This window comes from Trachinotus anak, unplaced genomic scaffold (assembly GCF_046630095.1).
Source record: "Trachinotus anak isolate AG129_WGS33_773 ecotype Australia unplaced genomic scaffold, CSIRO_AGI_Tana_v1 ptg000019l, whole genome shotgun sequence".
NCBI classification, from domain to species: domain Eukaryota; kingdom Metazoa; phylum Chordata; class Actinopteri; order Carangiformes; family Carangidae; genus Trachinotus; species Trachinotus anak.
In genome coordinates, this window is record NW_027273870.1 from 7861790 (window position 1) to 7886052 (window position 24263).

The following is a 24263-nucleotide window of genomic DNA, read 5'->3' on the forward strand; positions in this document are numbered from 1 at the left end:
TCTCATCTAGTGCTGCCATAAGGCTCTGTGTTGTTTTTGTTTAATGTCAACAACTATTGGATGGGATGCCATCAAATTTGGTGCAAACATTAATGTCCACAAGAGAAATTGTATGTGTATATGACATTTGTGATCCTCGAAATTTTCATTTAGTGTCATCATTCCCATTAGCCTCAGCTATTTTGTGTTTACTGCAAATTGGCAAATATTTACACATCAAACATAGATGATGAAAATGGTAAAGAGTACACCTGTTTAGCGTCAACATGTTTTTATTGTCCTTATGAGCATGTGACCATGCTGATGTTAGCATTTAGCTCAAAGCACACTTGTGCTGAAGTACAGCCTCACAGAGCCGCTAGTATGGCTGCAGGCTCTTAGTTATGTTTTATTGATCACTTACATAATATTATTCCCAGGTGAACATGACAAAACACACATTAGAGAACTTCAATGACACTTTATTTATCACCACTTGACCTGTATGTGTGTGTGTGTGTGTGTGTGTGTGTGCGTGTGTGTGTGTGTGTGTCTGTGAGTGTGTCTGAGTGTGTCTGTGAGTGTGTGTGCGTGCGCCATATTGCACCTCACCATGTATTGTCTGTTTATGTCCATATTTATCTGAGTATACCTGTCTTGTATGATTGTAAAACCTTTGATATCTAGCTCAGTTGTGATAGTCCCCCTTCCTGTACATGAACACATATTCTGCTAGTAAAAATACACAATAGGCCAAAACAACTCAACTGGTGTCTTCGCTACACACAACAAGGCCCAGCGTCTGTAAACAGTGAAAAGTAACAATCAAATAAGAACATCAACTTAATCCATGGTTGGTGTGAAGGGGTTTGCTTTTTGGGCCGCAGCACTCCTCCTCTGTTTTGACACAAGTCTTGATTTTGTAGCACTTTGTATTATTAGATTGAATGACAGTATGAGGTGTGGAAACTAACCAATGGTTACACAGTTTTCAGAAAAAGTATATTGTATATATATAGTTATATATATAGATTTATGTTCATTTATAAGCTTTTTAAAATAGCACAGTAAACACTTTGCACACATGATAAAAACCACTGAATGTGTCTGATTGTTTATGTATAGGCCAATGGCATCAAGGGAACCACATCCTGGTAAAGGCTCATTTCACTTTCTCTGCAGTCAGCTCAGGAAGGAACTTGAGAATTGTTAGTCACCAGTGTAGAAATGAGAACATTCATTGGTGATATTTTATTGATAAACCGAACATGAGGATTGTGTTCACTGCTCTCTCTAAGCAGTGTGTATTTGTTAAAATCGCCTTCCTGAAGTGGCTAAAGTTGAAAGCGGACTGAAACCGGCTCCAGACCACATGTTCCTGCCTGTAACTGTAAGTTGGAATATGTTAGAGTCTGCACACTTTAACCACACAGAAAGAACAACAGAAACAAAAAAGAGAAGTTATATAAAGACAGTCAAGTCAAAAAACCAGAGATACAGAATTTATAGTACTGCACATCATCTCTGCTTGTCCCCTCTTCCTTCTTTTTTTTCTCTGTCATTTCATACCTGTACAACACCTGCTCTCTCACTCTCTGTCTAACTGTCTGTCTCTCGCTCAGTCTCTCGTTTTCAACCTGGCTGTCAGTCTCCATTTTTTCTCCCAACACAGTCTCTGTACAGTTGGCTTAGTGGTGACCATAGAAATAGCTAAAGGGTTCCGTGTAACGTTGGTTGTAGTTTGTACAGAAAGATTAGTTAGTTTGTTTTTTTTTTTCTTCATGTAAACAGGCACACACAGATCTCTAGAGGCTAACTCCTCAGTCAAAAACAATACCAAACACCTCTGAGAGTTAATCAGGTTTCTCTTCGTCAGTTCTCCTCTTCCTTCTGCTGATGATTTTATAATCTTCACATGTCCAGTGTTTCGGCCTCGGTCTCAGTCCTGCTGAGAGGAATAAGGCCTTGGATTTCTCCTCAGATATCGAAAGGTTTACAGCTACTCAGTATTTATTTCTTCTTTCCTCCCTCGGTGACCACTGCCAAGGCTTTGTTACAGTTCGCCACCCGAGATAATGAAGTTTAACCAAGGTTGCTGTTGTCCAGGCTGCAGTTTGTTTAGTTTTATTTCGCTGTCTATAGCATCAGTGTTGGTGGTCTGGTGCAGGAATTCACACCGTCTCCGACAGGTCCACGTGGAACGAGCTAGCAAATCCTTTTGCGGGCTGAAAAGACAGAGAAACACACTTGTTAAGACAAATGACACCCTTTCCCTTGAGACTTTTTAGTGACACAATCGGCTCGAAATACCATCTCTTGAAGGATACATGCCACAAAGGACTCTCTGTGAAGTTATTTATATACCCTACAGACTGGTCTTCGTAGTGTAATGCTCTAACTAATTTGGGAATTGGGTAAAAACATGTCCATCAGTGAAGATAAATGTTCAGAATTTGGTGGCTACATAATGGATGCATAGAAAATACACAGAGCACTAATTGCTTCATTAATTATCTATAAATGGATCATTAAACATTTATAAACCCTTTATCAAGGCAACCCTGGTGATCAGAGCGTTGCCGTAGCCAGTACTTGCATACTGTGCTATTTTTAAAAGTAGAACATGATGCCTGTTGGTTAATAGAGCCTCAGCCTCTGGGACTATCCTCATATTTTTTACAGACTGATGAACAACAAAACCTTTGCCGTGGCAGCGTGGGGTCGATTAATTTCAACAGACAAGGAAAAAAAATAATAAAAAATTGGAAGAATCGTAAATCAAAAAAGTAAAATGATACAAAATAAAGTTGTGAGTTTTGGACTGAGTGAAAGTGGAGTGCATTTATCCTAAACCCTGCGAGGCAGACGAGATGAGCAGACGCGCAGGCAGCTATATTTGGAGCAAAGCAGGCTCTAGCACCTAAAGGCTAAATACCAATTATTTTCCACACAGACCTGATGTGCAAGAGGAATATTGCTTGGCTCTCTTTAGTAAGTCCCAAACAAGAAAACAAACATTGAAAAAAAAGAAAAAAAAAAAACAGGTTATGGTGCTCATCGTTTACCTGAGAGACAGCCCACAGTCAGCATGCAATATCATGGGGGATGGTGGTTAACATGGTGGTGACTTGACTGGAAATGACTTCTCTACTGAATGTGTATATCAAATCCATTCTCTACTCTTAGAGCTAATAGAATATTCATGTAATGTGGGAGCCTGGAAAGCAATTGAAAGCGGCAAGAAGTGTCCTGCCATCCTTTTCAGAAGAGAATCCCATTCACTTTCTTTAGAGACGCAGGCTGGAAACTCAATTTTTACCACAATGTATTGTATTGTGAATATGTTTCATTTGCCAAATTAAACTTACTTTGTATTGTAATAGTTTCCCTCCTTTCTCGCACAATAACTTGTGTGCGTGACTTCTCCAGCTGAGGAATCTTGACCTCATGGTTGACGGCCCACCTCTCCCACCCTTCTTTATGTCAGGCATTGATCCACAAGCAAACAAGTATAGATACTCCAGACTTGCTTTTCAGAACAAACTGGACTTCAATCCTTGCGAGAAAGAAGAAGCGTGGGTTGTGTGTTTCACCTTTTGAGCTATTCAGTAGGGAAGCCATCATGCTTGAGCTTGTTGTTGAGCAAATGGAAAAAAAAAAAAAAAAAAAAAAAAAAAGATGTCTTTCACAGCATAACATGATCTAGCATTTGTTTCCTCTCTGTACACTAAAATGTTTTTCAGTGTTTAACATGATGCGTTTAGTGATGGTGAGAATAGAAACGTGGAGTGTTCATGTGTCGGTGACCTTTACTAATATGAGCATCAGATAAAAAGGACTTTGAGGGGTAAAATTTAGAGATAAGGAAAAAGAAAGAAAAAGGGGCCACAGCAGTTTAACATGAGTCCAATTGAAATTGTGTTTATTTTAGAATAAGTGACATGATTACAGACAGTATTTAGAGTTAGGATGGGGTTAGATTGAAAATTTCAATGGGGGTTTTGGAGAAGGGGAGTTATCAATAATAGATTACAATTTACATTTGACAAAAGAAATTATAATTTCCAAAAAAAAAAAAAAGAAAATAAACAATACAACAAAACATAAAGCTGTATCTTTTAAAAAACTCCTTAAAAATAGAAGAAATAAAAGTTGATAAACAACATAAAAAGTCCAGATCAGAATCAAGAGGCAGATTCATTGTCCCCTCCTTTAGTATCTGTACTGGACCAGACCAAAGTCATAGGGTCCCAGGGAACTTTCATACTGATACTCACAGAGAAAGGTGGGTTTGTACGGGAGGGTCCCCCTATCATACTCTTTCCTCTCTAGCGTGCTGGAGCTGTACTGCTGCTGTTGCTGATGGAGGTGATGGTGAAGGCTGTGGTGTGACTGTGACCTTTGACCGTCCTTGCCAAAGGTGGAGAATGACCTATCGTTGGACGAGGTGGTGGACGAGGTCATGGTGAGCTGGTCGGAGAGGTTGACAGTGGAGGGTACCTCAGTGTCGGGCAGCGTGGCGTCCATGCCGGGGACGTGCAGGTTGCTTCGGTAGTCCGGCCCCTGGCGCCCGTCGGACGGCACGAACGACGGCATCCAGCAGCGGTCAGAGTGGCCCAGGGCCTTGCACTCCTCCGTGCAGTTGGAGAACAGGTCAGCACCTGCAGAGAGGAAACAGACAGAGGGATGGGAAGTGGGGAGAAATGGAAGGGTGGAAATGTAGATGGAAGATTACAGACATAGGGATGATAAGTGAATGGAAAGAAAAAAAAAGGAGAAGAGGGAGCGTTGGAAGAGGAGAGGCCCGGATATTTGGAGTGGAAAGGCGCGATGGAAGGGGAGATGAGAGAAAGAGACCAGAAGAGAGAACACAAGTTAGCAATCATTTGCCAATGTCACAAGCAAAAAAAGTGCAGCAAAAGCTATTCATCAAAGAGACAAGGCCAACATTGATGAAGCGAATTGTTTGTTTTCCTCCTCACCTCATTCATTCCGAATGAAATGTGCAATCAAAGTGATGTGGTGTTGCAAAAACATTTCACCCCCTCTCCACATCAACATCCTCAGACTCACAATTGATTCCCAAACACCAAGAGACAAAATGTGAATCCATATCCCATCAGCCTTGAACACACACACACTCATACACACGCGCACAAAAAACAACAATTATGTTAAGAAATGCACCACAAAAAACCAACAAAAAATATTCACTGGCTGCTTAATCACACTCTAATGTCAATCATCCCTATACAAACCGACAAAGTGTGTAATTGACACGGAGCTACAGCCAAAAACAAAACATCAACATAAAAAAAGATTAAATTAACATCTGAAATGATATAATAGAATAACACACACACACACACACACACACAGTCGTGCACACACACGACCAGCATGAAAGAGGTACCAGTTATGTTAATTACACTCTCTTAGAGAGAATAGAGAGAGGAGGACGGGGGGGAAAGAGTACGAGGGAGATTATAAAAGGCAAGAGAAAGGAACAAGAGACGTGAACAGAGTCATCATAATAATGAGAGCCTGCAGCCATTCTCCACTCATGTGCAGATTGGATTTGTAGTATTCCTAGTTTTCCAGTGGAGCCAGGACAATGTGGGGGGGAAGCGTTGGAATGGCGCGATCAAAGCGGGAAAATGTGCAGTTTAAGGTGAGAGGAGGAAAGAGACACATCAGGGAGAAAAGAGAGGCAGAAAAAGAGAGCGAGAGAGGGAGAGAGGGAGAGAGAGAGAGAGAGAGAGAGAGAAACAAAGAACGCAGACGATCTGTCATCTGTAATTCCCTGAGGCTGAGGGGGTTTCAGATCAAAGGGTCTACTTACACAAATCTATTCTACTGATCCATTCCACTGATAATGCCACTGTTCCTCTATTACTAAAAGCAGGCACACACATGTACACACACACACACACACACACACACACACACACACACACACACACACAAAACAATGTCACGTAAGCATATATGTATCAATAGATATTAAGCTAAAGAGGGATAAGCCTAGGCAGAGTATTTATACACAGAGACACAGGAATCATTTTAAGAAGGATGGTCAAGGAATACTGTGTATCACTTTTAATAATCAGAACAGATCGATACAACCACCAAGATGAAGTAGCATGGTAACTTTATATTATCCTCCATAATATAAGATGTTAAAAGTCTGTGCTTTTTTTCTGTGGCACCTTTTCCTTGACCTGCAGCTTAAGGCAAAGAAAAATACTTCTCCATTCCTTCTCATTCTCCCGCCTGCATATTAAGACCTAATCTCCAAACATCAGCCTGTCATGGATTATGGATTATGTTTGCCCACAGTAAAAGAGGCCGCGAGAGCAGGAAAACACAATGGTGCACAGAGTCAAGGTTCTTTTTGTTTGTTCTGTCAGACTGAAAGCTCTGTGCATTTCAGACATGTTTCTACAATATGATGCCAATTTAACAATTCTGAGACTAAAACTGGAAAAAAAAAAAAAAAAAAAAAAAAAAAAAAAATACATACAGACAAGACTCTGGGAAGAATTGTTGTGGGAAAATGATACCAACTGGTATTCTTACAGGGAAGGGGGTAATTAGGGACATGTCTCCCTCATTTTTTGTCCACTCCCCATCCTGTTTACTGTTCCAGGTTGATTTTCTTAATAAATCTGTCTAAACACTGTCCCTTTACTGTCCATCCAGATGAGACAAAGGAGGACTTGATAAAAAATGTTGATACGCTCTTATGAGTCGACTTCAGTCATTACTGTGCGCTCAGAGCAGAGCAGATCAGGGAGCAGCAGCGAGTTGTGCACATTGTACCCTGGGTTTCACTTCTCGAGCTGCACACACACCTGCAGACTCTGAGAAAGTCATTTCACCTCTTCTGCACGTTTCTCTGATTTCAACAGATATATAATTGAATCTGTGTTTTTAGTCACTGTTAGTATTACAGACAGATACAAAAAAGTACATTAGCAAAGCACAGAGCTCTTCGCAGTGATGATGTAAATACAGCATCAGTTATCGCCTCTACTGAGGAAATGAAACATTGATTAAGAAGAGTTAAAGCAATAACATTAAGGCAGAGATTCTTTTTTTTTCCTAGTTTTATTTTTTGTTATTCTACCATTATTATGGGAAGTATTAGGATAATTTCTTAAATGTAAGACATTTAAGAAAAATGCAAGATAAATATAACTTAAATGTAACAGCGGAGGGAGAGGAAGCAGACAGTCAATTTGTTGTAGTAATTCTAACTGTAAATGTCATCCGGTGACATGTAAATACCATATATTATTAACAGCAGTGCTGTCAACACGCTCTTTAAGAGCTGCTGTGGCTGATTCGTTGGTTTTGTGTGTGTGTGTTTGTGTGCATTGTGTGGATCTAATCGTGTTGCTAATTCAGGCCTCACGGGGAGCAAGACTCCCAACAAGACTGTGCAGTGACCAGAGAGGCCAGAGGAGCCACGAAGCTCACAGACGAGAGACAGCGAGGGCCAAGCAGACGGGGGGAGTCACAGATTTCGCAGACAGCAAGACAGCAGGCAGGAGAAGCAGCAAGACCGCGGGAACCATAAGGAAGGGGAGGGAAGACCCAGGCAATCACAGATGGAAAGAGCAATGGCCAGAAAAGACAGGGGGAGACCCGGGCCTTGCAGATGGAGATGGGAAGAGGGGTTAGACAGAGGTGGGTAGAGAGGGGGCGGACTCAGATTTAAGTAGCAGAAATTAAAAATCCAATTAAAAATTTGCTTTTTTCTATTTAAACCCTTTCATGCAGCAATGTTTGTGATATTTATCCAGCCCTCCACATTGTATACCCTCTTATCCAACCATTCAGGGTCATGTGGGGCTGGAGTCTTTAATAATGAATAAGAATAAATGTAGAGAATGTGAGAAACATGCAGATGTAAATTTGTGCTTAAACTTTGATAAGAGTTAATTACATCATCCGAGGATTAGAGCGCAGTCTCCTTTTCCTGCCGAAAAACAGGCTCTGGGAAAAAATAACTGCATGTAAGGGCTGACAGATACTTTCTTCTGTATTTTATTTAACAGTTTGTGATCGATTCACTGAGTTTTGAATATGTCAGGTGTCCGATTTGGTCCGTTTACCTCTATCTTTCCTGTCTGGCCCGCAGAATCAGCACCGTTCAGTGCTTCGGCTGCCAAAGGCTTCGTTTGTTTTCATCACCACCTAGCACATAGTGTGGGTTGTGCGTCAGCAGCAGCTCTGTTCTCACCAAGAGAGGCTGTGATCAGGTGGAGAACAAAACAAGAATCTCTAAATTTCTCACTAGAACAGTGCGGGGAAGCTACACTGGGCAGTCTGTGTCAATACTGGTTCAGATTTTGAATGCCGTTCACTTGCATTTACCCTCCGATTCACCCGGGGAGCTAATGTTTATTTATGCTGCCTTTAAAGGCTGCGGGCATATAATTCATACAATTTCTGTTAATTCCCAACTTTAAGTTACCCTTTAGCCTTTTAACGGACTTTCTGCAAATGAATTTCCTTCTCAAACACACAAGGGTGTTGACCTCAGGCCCCCCAATCATCATCTGTGCCGATGTGAGGATGAAGTGGTCGGTAGCCACAGTGCACATGCTTCTACATGTACAAACAAATGAGTCGAAAGATAGAAGCACATGCACGAAACCAAACAGGGAGGCCGCTCTGCAGAAAGCACATAGATGTGCGTGCATATTGAGTTAATGTCAACAGATTAAGAGAGAACTCACTTTGTTCCATATCTCTCATATCTGAGTACATTATTAAGCAGGCACAAGGGCGTATTGTACTCCGGAGATGATGTGTAAATATAGTCTGCAGCAGTCACTGTTTACCGTACATCAGGCTCAGAAAACTCTTGTCACTAGCTTCCAAACTACTCCGTGATTTTTTGCCTGCTGGCTCACTCTTTAAAAAACAGCTACATTGACACATATGTTTGCAAGTGCACACACACACACACACACGTTTAAAAATACTCTCTTAATGTGGAGATATGTAAATGTACACAAGTAAACAGGGAGACAGGCCACGCGCACATGACACCCAGTGGCTGTTGATCCCTGTGAAGCACCTTTTCTTCCTCGGGCAGGAAGCAAAACAACAACCAGAACAGTGACTGGCAATGACAGTCCCTGCCAGCAGCCCTCTCTCTCATCGTGACCTCATCAGGCAGGAAGACACACACACACACACACACACACACGCACAGACGCATGCACGCTTGCATACGCGTACAAGGAAATGTAAACGATGCTACATACTGCAAACACAATCTACTTGCTAATAAGCAATCAGCATTTCTGTTCTTTTTTTTTCTTTTTTCATTACATCTCTGTGTGTTTCTGAAATCCCACGTCGGTGTGATTTGACTAATTGCACTGCCTGACGTACATCCAGCAACTGGGAGCGGGGAAATGAAGGAAAACAACGCCAGGGAAAACATAAGCCCCATGTTTGAATCGACTTTGTGTGTATATATCTGCCGCATTCAGGTTTGCAGTCACTCTCTCCCTGCACTCACTCATCTGTCTGTGTCCCTCTTTCTGTCTCCATTAGTCCCCCTGTGTTGCCTCCCCTCTGTCTCTGCCTCTTGTTATTTTTGCTCACATTTAATCCTCTGCTCCCGTTGCTTCCTCTGTCCTTATCTTGTTTTCTCTTAAAATAAAAAAATGGAAAAAAAAAAAGTAAAGAAAAAAACTCTCCCCCAGGTAGAGGGTGTCTTCTATCCATACCTCTGTTTTTCATCTTGTCCTCCACTGTTCCGCAGAGAATACAGACACAAACGTCAATATTTGGACAGCAGCTCAGGACGGCAGGGGAGTAGCATAGCTTCCTTGTGCGAGTTGGCCAGTGAGGCTGTGATGAGTAAACCAGAGACCTCCCAGGGCCAAAACAGAGCAATATGGCTCCCACCATATCCAGTAATGACAGACAGAGAAATTGTTCTGAGTCTCTGAGAGGCAGCTACCATTTTCAATGTTTGTTACGCGGAAACTGGGCTGGGAAGGAGAGCCAAGATGGCTGCCTGCCCTAGCAGTGTCTGTTTGATTAATAAGGCCCCTTATATATTGTAAGAGCAAAGCCTCTGGATGACCTCTGGTTTGTATGCTTTTCATCACTTGGTCTACTCCTTGAATGCAGCCTGCCAGAGCCTCCATCAGACAATACCTCAGACACTGAGACCTTCTGACTGCACCATTTAAGGGTAATTATGATTTATTACAACTCGGGTATTATTTTCTGTCCTGGCCCTCACTTCTATGAGTTGATAACATTGTACTCAGTAGAATAAAAGGCAACTCAGTGACAAACTCAGTTTCTATAGGAAGAAAAAGACAATCGCACAGGTCAATTTGAGTCAGATTAACTAAGTGACTTTTTATGACCATAATGAAGGCTTGGTTGGTTTTTGGATATTAATATTAGTATTTCAACTCTTAAATTGGATTATTTTGTTTAACTAGGTGACTGCGACAGTAACAGGAAGGCAGACTGAGTAGATAAGTAGTGCACCTCTGTGGACTGGGCTGGAAACCAGCGAACTGTGTTACTCTACTTGGAAGAAAAACTGAAACAATTTCATCTGATAGGAAAACGCTGCAATGATCTGCCTTTTGCTTTCTCCTCCTAATTGGTTTGTGTAACATGAGGGTTAGCTTAAAACCCGTAAGTGCATCCCCTCAGCAATTAACTTGATGAGTACAATGTTGGTTTTAGTGCAAAATATGACACAAGTTGTAATGAACTGGAATCCTCCTTTGTATTCTTACTCATACACTGACGCCAAGTGATGTAGCTGTTGTTCTGGATCGTATTAGAGAACAATGTAAACGAAGCTACTAGTCACCAACTACTTTGAGCATTACCAACACGTATCCTGACGTCATATTTTATGTTTTTTTTTTTTTTTGTTTTTTTTTTTTTGTAGGAGGTATAGCACTGCAACCTGGCTGGAGCAGATGTTCGCTGATGTTAAATCTCTGGGCAGAAAGGATGATGTGTGTGTTACTCATAGCCAAAGCATTTTTATGACTCCCAGGACTTTGCTGAGTTTCCATTAGTCTTCTAGCCTTATGTTTCACCTCAGTAATAAATATCTAAGGCCCCCATCTGAGGCATTGAATATCTTTTCACTTTTTGATCCTATGTTTTCAGCAGAGTGGGGGCATGTTCATATGAGAGGACGCTGCTGTCGTCTTTTTCAACCTTTTTAGAGTTGGAAACACTTAATCTGCCATTCAGCTCATTCATGTGGCACAGCCTACACATACCGAGAGCACATTCATCAAGACACTTCACGAGATCTTTCAGTGCATTGGTAACCATTACACAACATGTTCTAACTGCGGTTATGATTCATGTCCACAGAGACCTCGGTAAGTTGAAGTGAATACACTATTCCTCTTCTACCTTAACCGAGGTTATATGAAATAGAGATTTTTTTTTTTTTTTTCTGCTGAGTTTGAGATGAGAAAGACAGGTTGCAGGAATCTAAACAGTCTACTCAATTAGCTCATCAAAGTGATTGATCGTTCCCTTTCTCTGCTATGACTTTTATTGATACTCAATGAAGCGGTCAGCTTAGCAGAGGAGACATCTCCACCTGTTCCAGGCAAAATGCTAATCAATTTTACATTGAGGCAATGTTTTTATCCTATTTGCTGTAATAGATTTTCACTGTTTCATGTCACATTGAGATATTTTTATACTGTGGTGAAGACTCGACTGTGAGCTCATGTTTTATGTGCATTTGTGCACACGTCACCGTATCACATCCCTACTCAGTGACTGTGTTGTTCCTTGCATTTAAATGAACATCTTTGGGTTTCGGGCTGATGGTGAAATAAAACTGGTGACTTTGAGGTGACACCTTTGACTCTGGGAAGCATTTCCTGACATATACGAGACAAAACAACTAATCGAGTAAAAAATTAAATGCATCGTTAGTCTGATGCCTCTCTTTCGAGTGGAGGACTGAAGATTTTTCTTGACTGAAAGGTTTTCTGTCATGTAACCTGCTGTTTGCGCTTTGATGTCATTTTATATCAGCAAATTTATTGTCTTCCCAGCATGTTCTTTTTCTGACGTCTTTTCCTTCACACTCAGCAAGGTCTGCTGATTGTTTTTTTTTTATTGTTTGAGCTTGTGAACTTAACTTTAAACATACTTTCTGGTCCCTTGGAATCACTGACATAAATATTTGTCATATTATTTTGACGTGAATCAATATCTCTGTACCAATCATTCATTCTAAAGCCCCCGTTCTGTCAGTATCTCTGCCTTGTGAGGAGGGTGCCTCAGAGATCCTTGTATGCTAAATTTCTCTGACAGCTCACTGACATGGGAAACTGCAACATGGTGCCCACCACTAATTCATAATCAGCCATCTAATACGCCATTGCCACAGTGATTTAATTGTCCCATTTGTCACGGCTGTTGTTCTCACCAAAACAAACGTCATGATAATGATCGTTTCCAGTCTCCCACCCGTCACGCAGCCTCTCACAGCTGATCGAATGTTTCTGAGATGCCAAATTTTTTTCACTGATGAATATTTTATACCGTCTTATCTGTCACCTTTTTTGTTTTGCTTGCTCACTCTTCCCGCCATCTCCCATTAGGATGAGGAGGGAAATAATGAGGAAAACAGCGTCTAATATGAATCAAACAACCTAAAAAAAAAAAATTAAAAAAAAAGAGGGTGTGGGGAGGTAAAAGGTGTAGCAGTCAATCAATAGTGCTTTGGCTCCTGACGCAGTGGTGCCTCACTCCAGACACACTGCTATCAGAAAAGCCATTTGCCCACTTTTTAAAGGTATCCGGTGATATCCTAGCCTCACAGGCAGTGTCCCTTTGATTTAAAACCACGTCAGGAGACTTATTTTCTAAAGTGTCAGGCGAGCGGCCGAGCGGGAAGCTACGGCAGGTGTAGTTGATGATATGCCAACTGGAAATGGTTTGCTCTTGATTTGAAATATTCCGAGGTGCACCAAAAGGGAGAGAGTGTGCCGCGCTGTCCCGTGAGGAAACCTTGCCTCTAACCCTCCTTTGATAATTGCTATGCAAAGGTTCTGGAAATGAATTACTGATCAGCCGAGTGTTGCGGAGAGCCAACGTGTGGGGGAGACAGAATGAAGGATGAGACCCTGCCACAAACCCTGAAAGAGAATATGTGTGTCTCAGACAAACACACACACACACAGACACACACACATGCAGAACGTAAGTGTCTTTACATGCTTGCTAAATTTAACTTTCTGCGTGCATGTGCACACGTGGATTTTCTTGTGCACACAAACGCTGCAGAAAGACATGTGGTCTATACATAGTCTTGGCTCAGGCTTGTGCAGTTTGGCTCTCTCGTTAAGAACATGCACTCAGCGCAAAACTCATACAGACAACTGCTGACAATAACATACACAAACATAGCATAAAACCCACATGAGACAACCGAGCATGTTCTCATCCTTGTATATTTACACCGTACAAAAAAAAAAAAAAAGTCACACATATACATATTGAGACATAAATGAGCAATGGGTATGTCTATGTAGAGGCAATATACACCTGGCTGAGTGCCAAGCACCAGCTACCACTCTCTCCTCTTAAACTGAATCTCATTTAAGCTTCCCAGAGCACTGTCTCAAAGGAAAACTCCTTTTCAATACAGACATCATCATGAGCTTTGTTTTCTCCTGCACACAATACACACACTGACACACACACACACACACACACACACACACACACACACACAAGCTGATTACATACAGGTATCATGTGTACACCTACATATTAAATCAGACAATGGTATACCTTTACACCCACACACACCCATACACACACACACGCGCGCACACACACACACATGGTGTCTGGTTTTGTTTACAGAAGTCCGTGGAGATGAAGCGTCCCTCTTTCCAAAATACCAGTCGTGTGATATTACCTCCCATGGAGTGGTAAGCTGTTCCCTTCTAAATCCAACATGAGGAACAAATGTGGCTTTCTTCATATGAAATACAAAGTACAGCACCAACAGGCCAGTGCCAAATGAGCACGCTCGGAGCCAAGCGAAGCTGAGGAAACGTGATATTGGTTCATGAGTGTGATCCTGTAACTGTGCTAGTGGACCGGCGAGAAGACAATATTCCACATGAGATCAGTTTTAAAAAACACATTCGCAGGCCTGTCCTTATCACGTCATGGATGATTTCTCATTAAAGCCCGGGGTTACCTGGCAGCTGAATGTGCTAAATGCATAGCACTTATTCATAGCCGTAGCACATGTTCTATGCTGCCCCTCATCTTTCGTGTGTGTGTGTGTGTGTGTGTGTGTATGCGTATGTGTGTGTGTGTGTCTCTGGTCTGTTGAGTGGAAATGCAGCCAAACTCTGCATGACTGTCCTGTTCCACATATGCATAGATCACATTCTGATGCAAGCTATCCAACTCAGAACATCCATGGTAAGATTTTATTTCACAAAACAATGTATTCTTGATGGAGAAAGACTGGAGCCGCTGGATTTCATCCAATTCTGCATTTCAGTCTCAAACTGATTGACCTTCGCAGCCCGTTTCATCAGCGAGGGCAGGGAGTGACACTGCCGCGGCTGCATATTGGCTCTCTATTTTGGCTTGGTTCGTTAATAATATCAAACACTGTGAAGCCTGATGAGGACCATTCACTATGCTGCAACACCTATCTAATCTGCTCTATTTGTATTCCCAGCACTAACATGATATTTGGCAGGTTCCGGTCTAGGCTGGGGTCTTACACAAGCCGTGTGGAACAATCCTTCAGAGGGAAAGGGCAATTCAATATGAAATGAGATTTTGTATCGCTCCGCTTTTTGTCTGACTCCACTTTGATCAATAAACAGGTACTAACCTAATAGAATTTTAGAGAGAACAAGCGGAGGCTTATGATAAGACCAAAAGCCTTGTCTAAAAAAATCTACTGCACTGTAAAGTGCAGGAGAGAAATGGGAGTCAGTAAATAAACCTGAAGTGTGAGTCAGGAGCGGGAAATCTTCTCTAATTCTGATATTTTACCTTTGCTTTAACTTATGCCAAAGTGAAAGGGGTTTTGGCAAAGGAATACAAAGAATGCAAAAGCTGCTAATGTGTTTGATCAGCTGACTCTATAACCAACAAAGCCAGTACAATATACCGACTGTGGGGCTGATTGAAATGCATCTCATTATATCACTTTAGCTTCCATGGCTTTTCCTTTCACTTGAGTGAACCTATTGATTTGTGCCACTAAAGCACTACAGGCCTCGGCACTGCCTCGCTGCGAGTCTGTTCTTTCACTATCATTCAGTGAATCAGCAGCGGGGTTAGAAAGAGAGGAGTGGAAAAGCAGGAGGCAAAGAGAGAAAGAAAGAAAAAAGACAATTCCAAATTTTCCTCCCTTTCATCCGGGTGTGAAATACAATCAACACCTCTGGGGCTGTTCATGCCAGCCAGCCAGCAACCCCGGAGCCCAGGCCCTTTGCACACTCTCAAATTAAGGAAATTAAAAGTCACCGGTCCGCACCAACAATTCAGCATTATCCGATTCACAATCGCAAACACACACTACTGAAAGTAAAAACTGGGGGTGAGCACTGAAAAGAGTGTAATTATGTGATGTACGTAGGTGGATGGGTGGGGTGGGACTCACCAGCAGAATGACCCCGGTTGGTGGCATCATGGTCACTGTCGCCCTGTTCGCTGTCACCGTGACCACTGTCTTTGGAGCTGACGATGTCTGCTTCTTGGAATGCCGAACTGGAGCAAGCAGGGGACAGCACAGACAGAGGAGGAGGAGGAGGAGGAGGAGGATGATAATGAAGAGGGCAGAGACAGAGAGCGAGAGAGGTCAAGACACAAAATTGGGAAGGGGAAGATGAAGGGAGAGGAGGAGGAGGATTTAATGAGGGGCAGAGAGACAGAGAAAGAGAGGGAGAATCAGAAATCAACACCACATTAATACAGTCACGGTGGCCGTCAAGAGTCTAAATTGGATGTTACACATGGCATGTAATGAAATCCAGCATTAGGGCTTTAATAGGCGCTGCTCTGTCAGTTATGGGACTGATGCCAAATTGAAGATGAACATTATGGATACAGTGGGAACCATGTAGCCTCTCAAAGCCACAATTAACGATGCGGAATATACGGGATTCATCCTGATGGGTGTAATATTCAATTTTACAGATATGTGAACAGGTTGTGGATCCTCGAGGCCTATTGGATGTTAGAGGTCCTTTGATAGTGGATGGTATGTGCCTCACTGGGCTTTGCACATAGGTAATAATAAGGTGTGTGTGTGAGAGAGAGAGAGAGAGAAAGAGAGAGAAATAGTGTGCTCCTCACTACCTGTTGACACGTCTGGGTCTGTCCACCAGGTAGCTGAGTTCTGCTCGTTGGTGTTTTGTCTGGAAAACCCACAGAAACACACGTTTGATCACTTTTAACGCAAAACAGACACATGAGAGATGGAGGTTTAGTACTAAATGAAAGAAGCATAACAAACCATATATGCATACATTGCTGTCAGCGCTCCACTGCGTTAAAAGAGGCTGTGGCAGCGCGCAACCACTTGGTGAGTGAGTGAGTGGGCGAGAGGAGACGAGAGCAGGGGAGAGTGGGTTAGGGAGGCGATTGAATGCGTAAATGATTGAGCCGCCCGATGCTAAGACTGAACAACCTTTGTTCACGGTGCTGCCGTGCTGGGTCGTGCACGGAATATTTAACGCATAGCAAAGGCAAGGCTGTGACTGGTTGTCTGGCTCCACTCCAGCCGCACCGCAATCAACAAAAAAAAAAAAAGCCCCCAACTCCACAGCTCCACCGAGCAGAACGCACAGACTGAACACAAGTCAGGTTCGTCGAATCACTCCTCCCTTTCCTCTGATGATATTTCCCACTCAAAACTGCGTAGGATATATCAGCTCAAATGTTCTGTGCTCAGGGAGGAGCAGTGGGGGAAATCCTCTGATGGACCCAAACTATGTTGCACGCAAATATGATTTTTATGCAAACTTCCGGATAGATTCTGCATTACGCACGCCCCATCATTGCAATATCAAATACCTATACTATATTTGGACTCACTATACTGACAGGTGCCACGCCTTGCCAGACAGGTAACCCAAATTTTCAACACATTACAAAATCCCTTTCCAACTGTGCGCGCTTCCGTGTGATTTGGTTAATATGTAGGTCAGGTTAAATCACCCAACAAAAGAATTCAAATAAAGAAATAAAGTAACTTCCAGTCTGGTGATGGGACTGGAAAAATATAAGCACTTGATGGCCAAAGTCAAAGTCTCCGTCACACTCTGTTGCGCATGACATAAAGGTTGTTCTGACAGCGTTTGTTCTATTGCGATAAAAACCAAAAGGCCACATGAGATTTCACCATTGACACGTCCAATCACTATTACGCATGACAATGATTAAAGGCCACTGAGCAGAACAGACAGTCGATAGCAGATACCATTTCCATGCTCTTGGAGACTTTTGCTCTGCGTGACCTGAATGGGTAACATGCTCTGACATGAAGCGGACACAGCTGTTGATTTCTAGAGGAGCTTTAAAATGGGGTTAACCCTTTAAATCGCGGTTTTTATGCACTTTTAATACATCTGATAGAGGAGGCAAGTGGCGCCCCGGGCGACAAGAGCTGGCTCAGGCCTCGCTTACCTCGTTAGAGAGAATGCTGCCATTGGATATGATGTCCGGCTGTTGATCACTGTAACCCGTGACTATGGCGCCGCAGGGGTTGGTGTGATCCGTGTCATTGCTGCGGGAGGGGCTGCACGGTTTGAGGAACATGAGATCCGTTTTGGCGGACTCCGGCGTCAGGCACACCTGGTAGCAGTAGGAGTTCTGGTTCTGGTGGTGGTGGGAGCCGAAGCCCCCTCCCACGCCGCCCACACCAGACTCCTCCACGGGCACCTGACCCACGGGCCCGACCCCTGATGTCACGTTGGTGCTCTGGACTAACATGATGTCGGATTTACTCAGCTTCTTCTGTTTCCGGCCGCGAGCCTGCCTGCTGCAGCACGAGCTGCAGCACAGGCAGCAGTCACCCGCCAGCAGGCACGTGTACAGGTTGAGCGTCTTGTCCTTCTGGCAGCGCACGGCCAGCACGATCATGGCCAGGAGGAAGATGAAGGACACGGAGCCCAGGGCGATGATGAGAATGAGGGTGAGGTCAAGGGAGGTCTCCTTTGCCTTGGAGGCCGAGCCGCGATCCCCGCTGCGGCCTTCGACCACACTGTCCACTAACATCACACTCACGCTGGCGGAGGAGGAGAGAGGGGGCTGCCCGTGGTCCCTAACTTCGATCAGCAGGTCGTAGTAGCCCTGCAGGTCCCGCTTGGGAGAGATCCTGCGGGCCGTCCTCAGCTCTCCCGTCCTCCAGTCCATACGGAACATCTCCATCTCGTTGCCCCGCAGGATGCTGTAGGACAAGCGTGCGTTCTCGCCATCATCCGCATCCATGGCCACGATGCGCGTCACCAGGTAGCCGGGCTCCGCAGAGCGCGGCAAGTGCTCCTTGGCTGTGCCGTTTTTACCGATGGGGGCTATGACAGTAGGAGCGTTGTCGTTTTGGTCAACTATGATTACATTTACAGTGGCATTAGAGAAGAGCTCAGCAGCACCTGAGTCCTTAGCCTGGACCATGAAACTAAACTCCTTCAGCTGCTCGTAATCAAAAGAGCGCAGCGCGTAAAGGTAGCCGGTGTCCTGGTTTATGGACACATACGTGTCCACAGACATGCCCTGTATGTCACACTCCAATATGGAGTAGGTAATTAGAGCGTTTTGTCCTATATCAGGGTCCAAAGCGCTCACGGCGTGAATGAAAGCACCGGGCACATTATTCTCAGTTACATACACATCATACACAGCCTGCGTAAAACGGGGCGCATTGTCATTCTCGTCGGAGACGTGCACTTTGATGGACTTGCTGGTGGCCAGTGAGGGCTGACCCTTGTCTTTGGCCACCACAGTGATGGTGTATGAATCTGTGTTCTCTCTGTCCAGCGGCCCGTCCGTCACGATGGTGTAGTAGTTTTTAAAAGACGATTTCAGCTTGAAAGGAACGTCTCCTAATATCTCGCAGCTCATTTGTCCATTTTCTCCGGAGTCGCGGTCTGAGACGCTAAAAAGTGCGATCACGGTGCCCGGGGCGTCCTGCTCGCTCACGGACTCGGTCACAGTGCTGAAACCGATCTCTGGTGTGTTGTCGTTCACGTCCACGAGTTTGACCAACACTTTGCAATGCGCAGGGACCGCATTGGCCCCCAGATCTTTAGCCTGGACATAAATCTGATGCGTGTTGCTCTCTTCGTAGTCCACCTCCCCCGCCACCTCTATCCTACCTGTTCTGGCATCAATATTGAATAAGTCCTTTATCCGCGGAGCGTTGTGACTGCTGAAAGAATAAACTATTTCCCCGTTTTGTCCCTCGTCAACATCCGTGGCGTTGAGCTGAATGACCAGCGTGCCCACGGGGGAGTTTTCCCGCAGGTTAACAGTGTACACAGACTGGTCAAACGTGGGCGCGTTATCGTTCGAGTCCAGAACTTTAACGACCAGGAGCGCCGTCCCGGTCCGCTGCGGGATGCCCCCATCCACAGCCGTCAGCACATACCGGTGCACCGCCTGCTGCTCCCTGTCCAGCGGCTTCTCCAGCACCAGCTCCGCGAACTTGTTCCCGTCGCTCTGTGTCTGCACGTCAAGGTAAAAATAGTTATTATTCGTTATGGCATATGTGCTGAGCGCGTTTGTGCCCACGTCAGGGTCGAAGGCGTTCTCCACCGGGAAACGGGTCCCGGGGATGGCGCTCTCCGATATCTCCACGGAAATGTCCGTCTCGGGAAAGCTGGGAGGATTGTCGTTGATATCCATCACCTCAATCTCCACGCGAAAGAGCTCCAGCGGGTTCTCCAGAAACACCTCCAGGTGCAGTTGGCACGGGATGGTCTGCTTACAGATTTCTTCCCGGTCAATTTTCTCCTTCACCAGGAGCGCGCCGTTTTCTAAGTTCACCTCCAGATAAGGTGTCCGTGAACTAGGCACCGTCTGAAAGCGGCGAGCGGAAAGTTTGGTGATGTCCAGCCCCAAATCCTCTGCAATATTCCCAACCACAGAGCCAGGCTCCTGCTCCTCTGGCACAGAGAAATGTAGCTGAGAGACAGCTCCATCCAGGATGGAGAGCAGGAATATTAACCAAATCATCTCCTCTCCCTCTCTCAAAGTGCACTTCAAGACGAAAAAAAAAAAAGTGTTATTCCTTTTTCTTACAAGAAATGAGCATTTCCCATTTCCTCTGTCCGTAAAAAGGCAGTGAAATAAAGGGCAACAAGGCTGCCCGGTTCTAAAATTCCTCTCCTCTGCCTCGGGTCAGTGGAACATTGTGTCGTTTCAGCTGTGAAAAGCACAGCCATTTGATCCGAGCTTCTCTGTTTTAATCAATTCTGCACCGGTCTGTGAGTTTTGGCGTCAGCGCAAACATTGCAGGCTGGAGCCAGGACGCGTAGCCAACACTCCCTGTGCACAGAACAGACTGCCCCTTCTTCACAGAAAGTCAGAAAACAAAGCAGGAAATTCCACATAGGCAGGGGGGGAAAAAAACCAAGAGGGCAAAGAACTCCTATTTACGCAGCGCCGAAATCTATAACGAATGCAACTTCTAAATAAAGACTGGCGAATGACAGGACTTTCTCTCTATCTCTCTCTGTGAGGATGTAATCACTGCGCCTAAGCGCTCAAAGCGGATGATGTTCTCAGCTCGGCTTCTGTAAGGCGAGTGTGAGCGGCGGGGTTGGTTTTGCGCACAGCTCCTTTCCCCACCAGCCAATAGTATTCTCAAACACCGGGTGTAATGGCACCTGATTGGGGCTCTGCAACGCCAGCCAGAGCACACATCGGGCCCTCATAACAAAACCAGTTAAGTGCCGCTGCGCTCCTCTCTTCTCATCCTCTCCTCTCTTTCCTCAAGGCCCAGCCTCAGTTGTAGCAGGGAAATTAAATGTTTTACACACCCAGTGAATTAAGAAAGTCGAATAATAGCGAGTGACATTTGGCATCGGCGGCGGCTGTGTGCAGACAGCACTGCGGCTGCCATGGGACCGCTGGTGTTTCTGAAATATTGTATGAGAAAAGAGTGCCAGTGTTTATCATGACCCTGATTGTTCTATGGTTTTTCCACTGTGACAAATGGCTGCCAGTTCGCTAAATAAAGCACCAGGAGGGTCATGAGGTTGCCCTTGACGCAATTATTTCAACAGTTTGGTATCAAAGCTCCGCTCCGATACAAATGTATGAGTCAGATTGTAGCAAGGATGCCCACAGCCAAAGACCACCATGCAAAGAGCCTGCGCAAGTTAAGACAGCCAGTGACGCAATACCTTGCTGTGCCATGACCATCCTCTCTCTCTCTTTCTCTCTCTCTCTCTCTCTCTCTCTCTCTGAGATGAACACACATCTAGCCACAACAGAAATAAAAAGAGAAACATCTGAAATAAAGTAGTGTCTCCGGTGTGTTTTTGATGTGAGCATCAGTGTGTTATAAGGTTCCGCCGTCAGAGCAGGAGCACACATGACTTAGTTTAATTCAGTGTAATGAAGCGTCATACTTTAGTCCTACCGTGTTGCTAATAGCCTGGAGCCTATTACTTCCCCTATCTTCCCATTCTTATCATTAACCCCCTCACATGCTGCCCTTAACTGTAACGCAGTTGCGTCATGCGCTAATTTAATTCATAAAGCAGAAATTAAATATGCAAATGAAGCAGCGGTGAGGGGAAACACAAATAGTGGGGGTCTAACTACTTGCGCACCATTTGGAGGGGTGACGACAAAAAGATGAAAAAGAGAGTAATTGAAGCTAATTAGCATAAGTCTCTCATTTCAAATGTAATAGACGGAGCGCAACAACATCGGCCGTAATGCAAAGCGACGCGGCCATTGTGCAGCGGATTAAACAGCGAGTGATACGCGATTCTGCATCTCGCCATACAAGTCAGGAGAAACAAAGAGGAGACGTTAGATGAATTTCCACCCATGTCTGAGCCGGAGCTGTGTGACTGAATCGAGCTGACACTGGAGTCGGATCTCGGAGCGGAGCATCCAGTAGCCTCTCTCTCTCTCTCTCTCTCTCTCTCTCTCAGGGTGTTACAGAGACCAACGTCGCCCCCTCGTGTCTGCCCACTTTCTTTTTATGAAATCACTGGATATGAAGAGGAGCCACCGGAACTTGGACCCTGGTATCCACTCAGCAGGGAAGCAGCTTATTTCTTAGATAGAAATAACTGAAATAACACAGCAAATTAAACTATTGATTACATTTTTTGTTTGTGCCCCCCACCCCTCTACAAGGACAGTGTTGGAAGAAGGATTCTGATCTTTTATTGAAAGGAGCAGTGCCATAATATAACATACTCCATTTGCCGGCAAATAAAAGTCCTGCATTGACCACAGTGAAAGTACAAAAGTATTCAAACCTAAATGTGGAGAGTAAAGGGACTTATTCTGCGCCTGTGAGTTTCAAATGATTAGCCTATAATTATTTACTGGATCAGTATTACTGGCATTGACACTTACTTATTACATTATAAACACACACAAATACACATACAAACACACGCACACACACACACACACACACACACACACACATATACACTTTTTTTCACATTTTGTTATGTTGCAGCAATGTGCTGAAATAAAAAAAAGAAAAAAAAAGGAAACATCCTGAAGGACAACCAGTTCACATCAATGTATTGTTTCCTTCAAACAAGAACTGAGGCCAAACAGTTTAATCTTGGTTTCATCAGACCAGAGAATCTTCTTTCTCATAGCCTCAGAGTCCTTTAGGAGCTTTTTTTTTAAAAAAAAAAAAGTCTGCTGCATTGAAGGTGAGTGGCTTCCAATTTTTCCAACAACAAGGACTCTTCTTGGAGCTGGCTGCTTGGTAAGAGAGGTGACCAAGAACCTGATGGTCACTCTGGCTGAGCTCCAGAGATCCCGTGTGGATATGGGAGAAATTTCCAGAAGGACAACCATGGCTGCAGCGCTTCTCTGATCTGGGCTTTATGGTAGAGCGGCCAGACAGAAGCATCTCCTCAGGGAAAGTTTCCAAAAAAGCCCCAAAAGGATTCTGAGACTGTGGGAAACACGATTTTCTGATCTGATGAATCCAAGATAGAAGTGTTTGACCTCAATTCTAAGTGTCTTATTCAAGGGAAACCAGACATGACTATTATTCATTCTAATGTTTTTAAACAGTTTTCCTCAAACTCTTACATCCTATAAATCTTATTTCCCAATGTCATGGTCTAAAAGCTGATTCTAATAACTGTCCACATTTACAGGATTATGGCCCTGGAGAAGAAACTCTAAATAACTTCATAGCCCTGAGCCCATGATAGCATTTATTTTTCTGGGTTATGCACACCTGACACGACTTACCTGTTTAAAAGCAACTGAAGTGTGGCGAACACCTGTAGCAGCCCTGTATACAGAGGAAGGCAGCAGCCAGAGGATGTGCTTGTTATTCTCAATACATCACAAATGAATACGAAGGGAAATGAGAAGTTCAAAACACTACTTTGAACTTTGACAGCGATACACTTAACCTCTAGCTGGGAAATATCTTAGTGAACGTGTGTGATTATAAAGGCTCTGCCTGTGCCCACAGGTGTTTTGAGTCATGGCTGAATGGACCACTGCTAAGGCTGAACCTGGGTGGAGCAATGCTGGGAATTACATGAGGTCACCGAACTCTACAAACAGGCTTTTTCACAGCAGACATCCTGGCTTGTCATACTAAGAAAAACACGTGTTACTAATAACATTAACAATGGCTCCATGACTGACAGTGAGCCTGCACTGTGAAAACCAAAGCAGCTGAACGGAATTCAGCCATCATTCATTTTATTATTTATTATTTACACTCGCCCTTTTCCTACCGTGCCATGTCAAAATATCTTCTGCGGAAAAAAAGGGCTGTAAGAATAATAAAGGTGGAATATGTTGCAGGTAAAATGGACATGTCAATCAACAACAGTCCTGAGAGGACAGCTAATCAACCACAATATGGGAAAACATCTGCGTGAGTGTAATGTAGGTGTGCAGGGTTTTTCCAGTTGTTCTCAAAATATGTGCAGACGGAAACAGACATTAATATTAGCAAGTAAGCCACGGAAGTCCTATCACGTTATTCATTTATAACTGAACGAAATGGTCTGACATTTTGGGGA

At 44.0% G+C, this 24263-nt stretch overlaps 1 protein-coding gene across 3 annotated transcripts; it reads right to left on the reverse strand.

Annotated features, from left to right (window-relative positions):
* Window positions 1-445: 445 nt before the first annotated feature.
* LOC139636635 (protocadherin-10-like) lies at window positions 446-21336 on the reverse strand. 3 transcript variants are annotated; one of them, XM_071504866.1, is made up of 5 exons: window positions 17692-21336; window positions 16363-16421; window positions 15665-15771; window positions 4480-4640; window positions 446-2204 (listed from the first exon to the last, which is right to left on the reverse strand). In XM_071504866.1, exons 1-5 carry the CDS (start codon window positions 20236-20238, stop codon window positions 2151-2153), a joined length of 2928 nt encoding a protein of 975 aa, XP_071360967.1. In that variant the 5' UTR covers window positions 20239-21336; the 3' UTR covers window positions 446-2150. The 3 variants fall into 3 exon arrangements, with proteins under 3 accessions (XP_071360967.1, XP_071360966.1, XP_071360965.1); XM_071504865.1 differs by having other exon boundaries at window positions 4257-4640; window positions 17692-21333; XM_071504864.1 differs by lacking the exon at window positions 446-2204 and having other exon boundaries at window positions 3885-4640; window positions 17692-21334.
* Window positions 21337-24263: the final 2927 nt, after the last annotated feature.

Bases quoted from the DNA above. Each gene is read 5' to 3' on its own strand.
- LOC139636635 (XM_071504864.1), bottom strand. From the start codon at position 20,238: ATGATTTGGTTAATATTCCTGCTCTCCATCCTGGATGGAGCTGTCTCT. The intron at 16,422-17,691 runs GTAAGCGAGGCC...TGGGTTTTCCAG, and splicing joins GCAGCATTCTCTCTAACGAG to ACAAAACACCAACGAGCAGA. The intron at 4,641-15,664 runs GTGAGTCCCACC...TCCTCTCTGCAG, and splicing joins CAACCGGGGTCATTCTGCTG to GTGCTGACCTGTTCTCCAAC.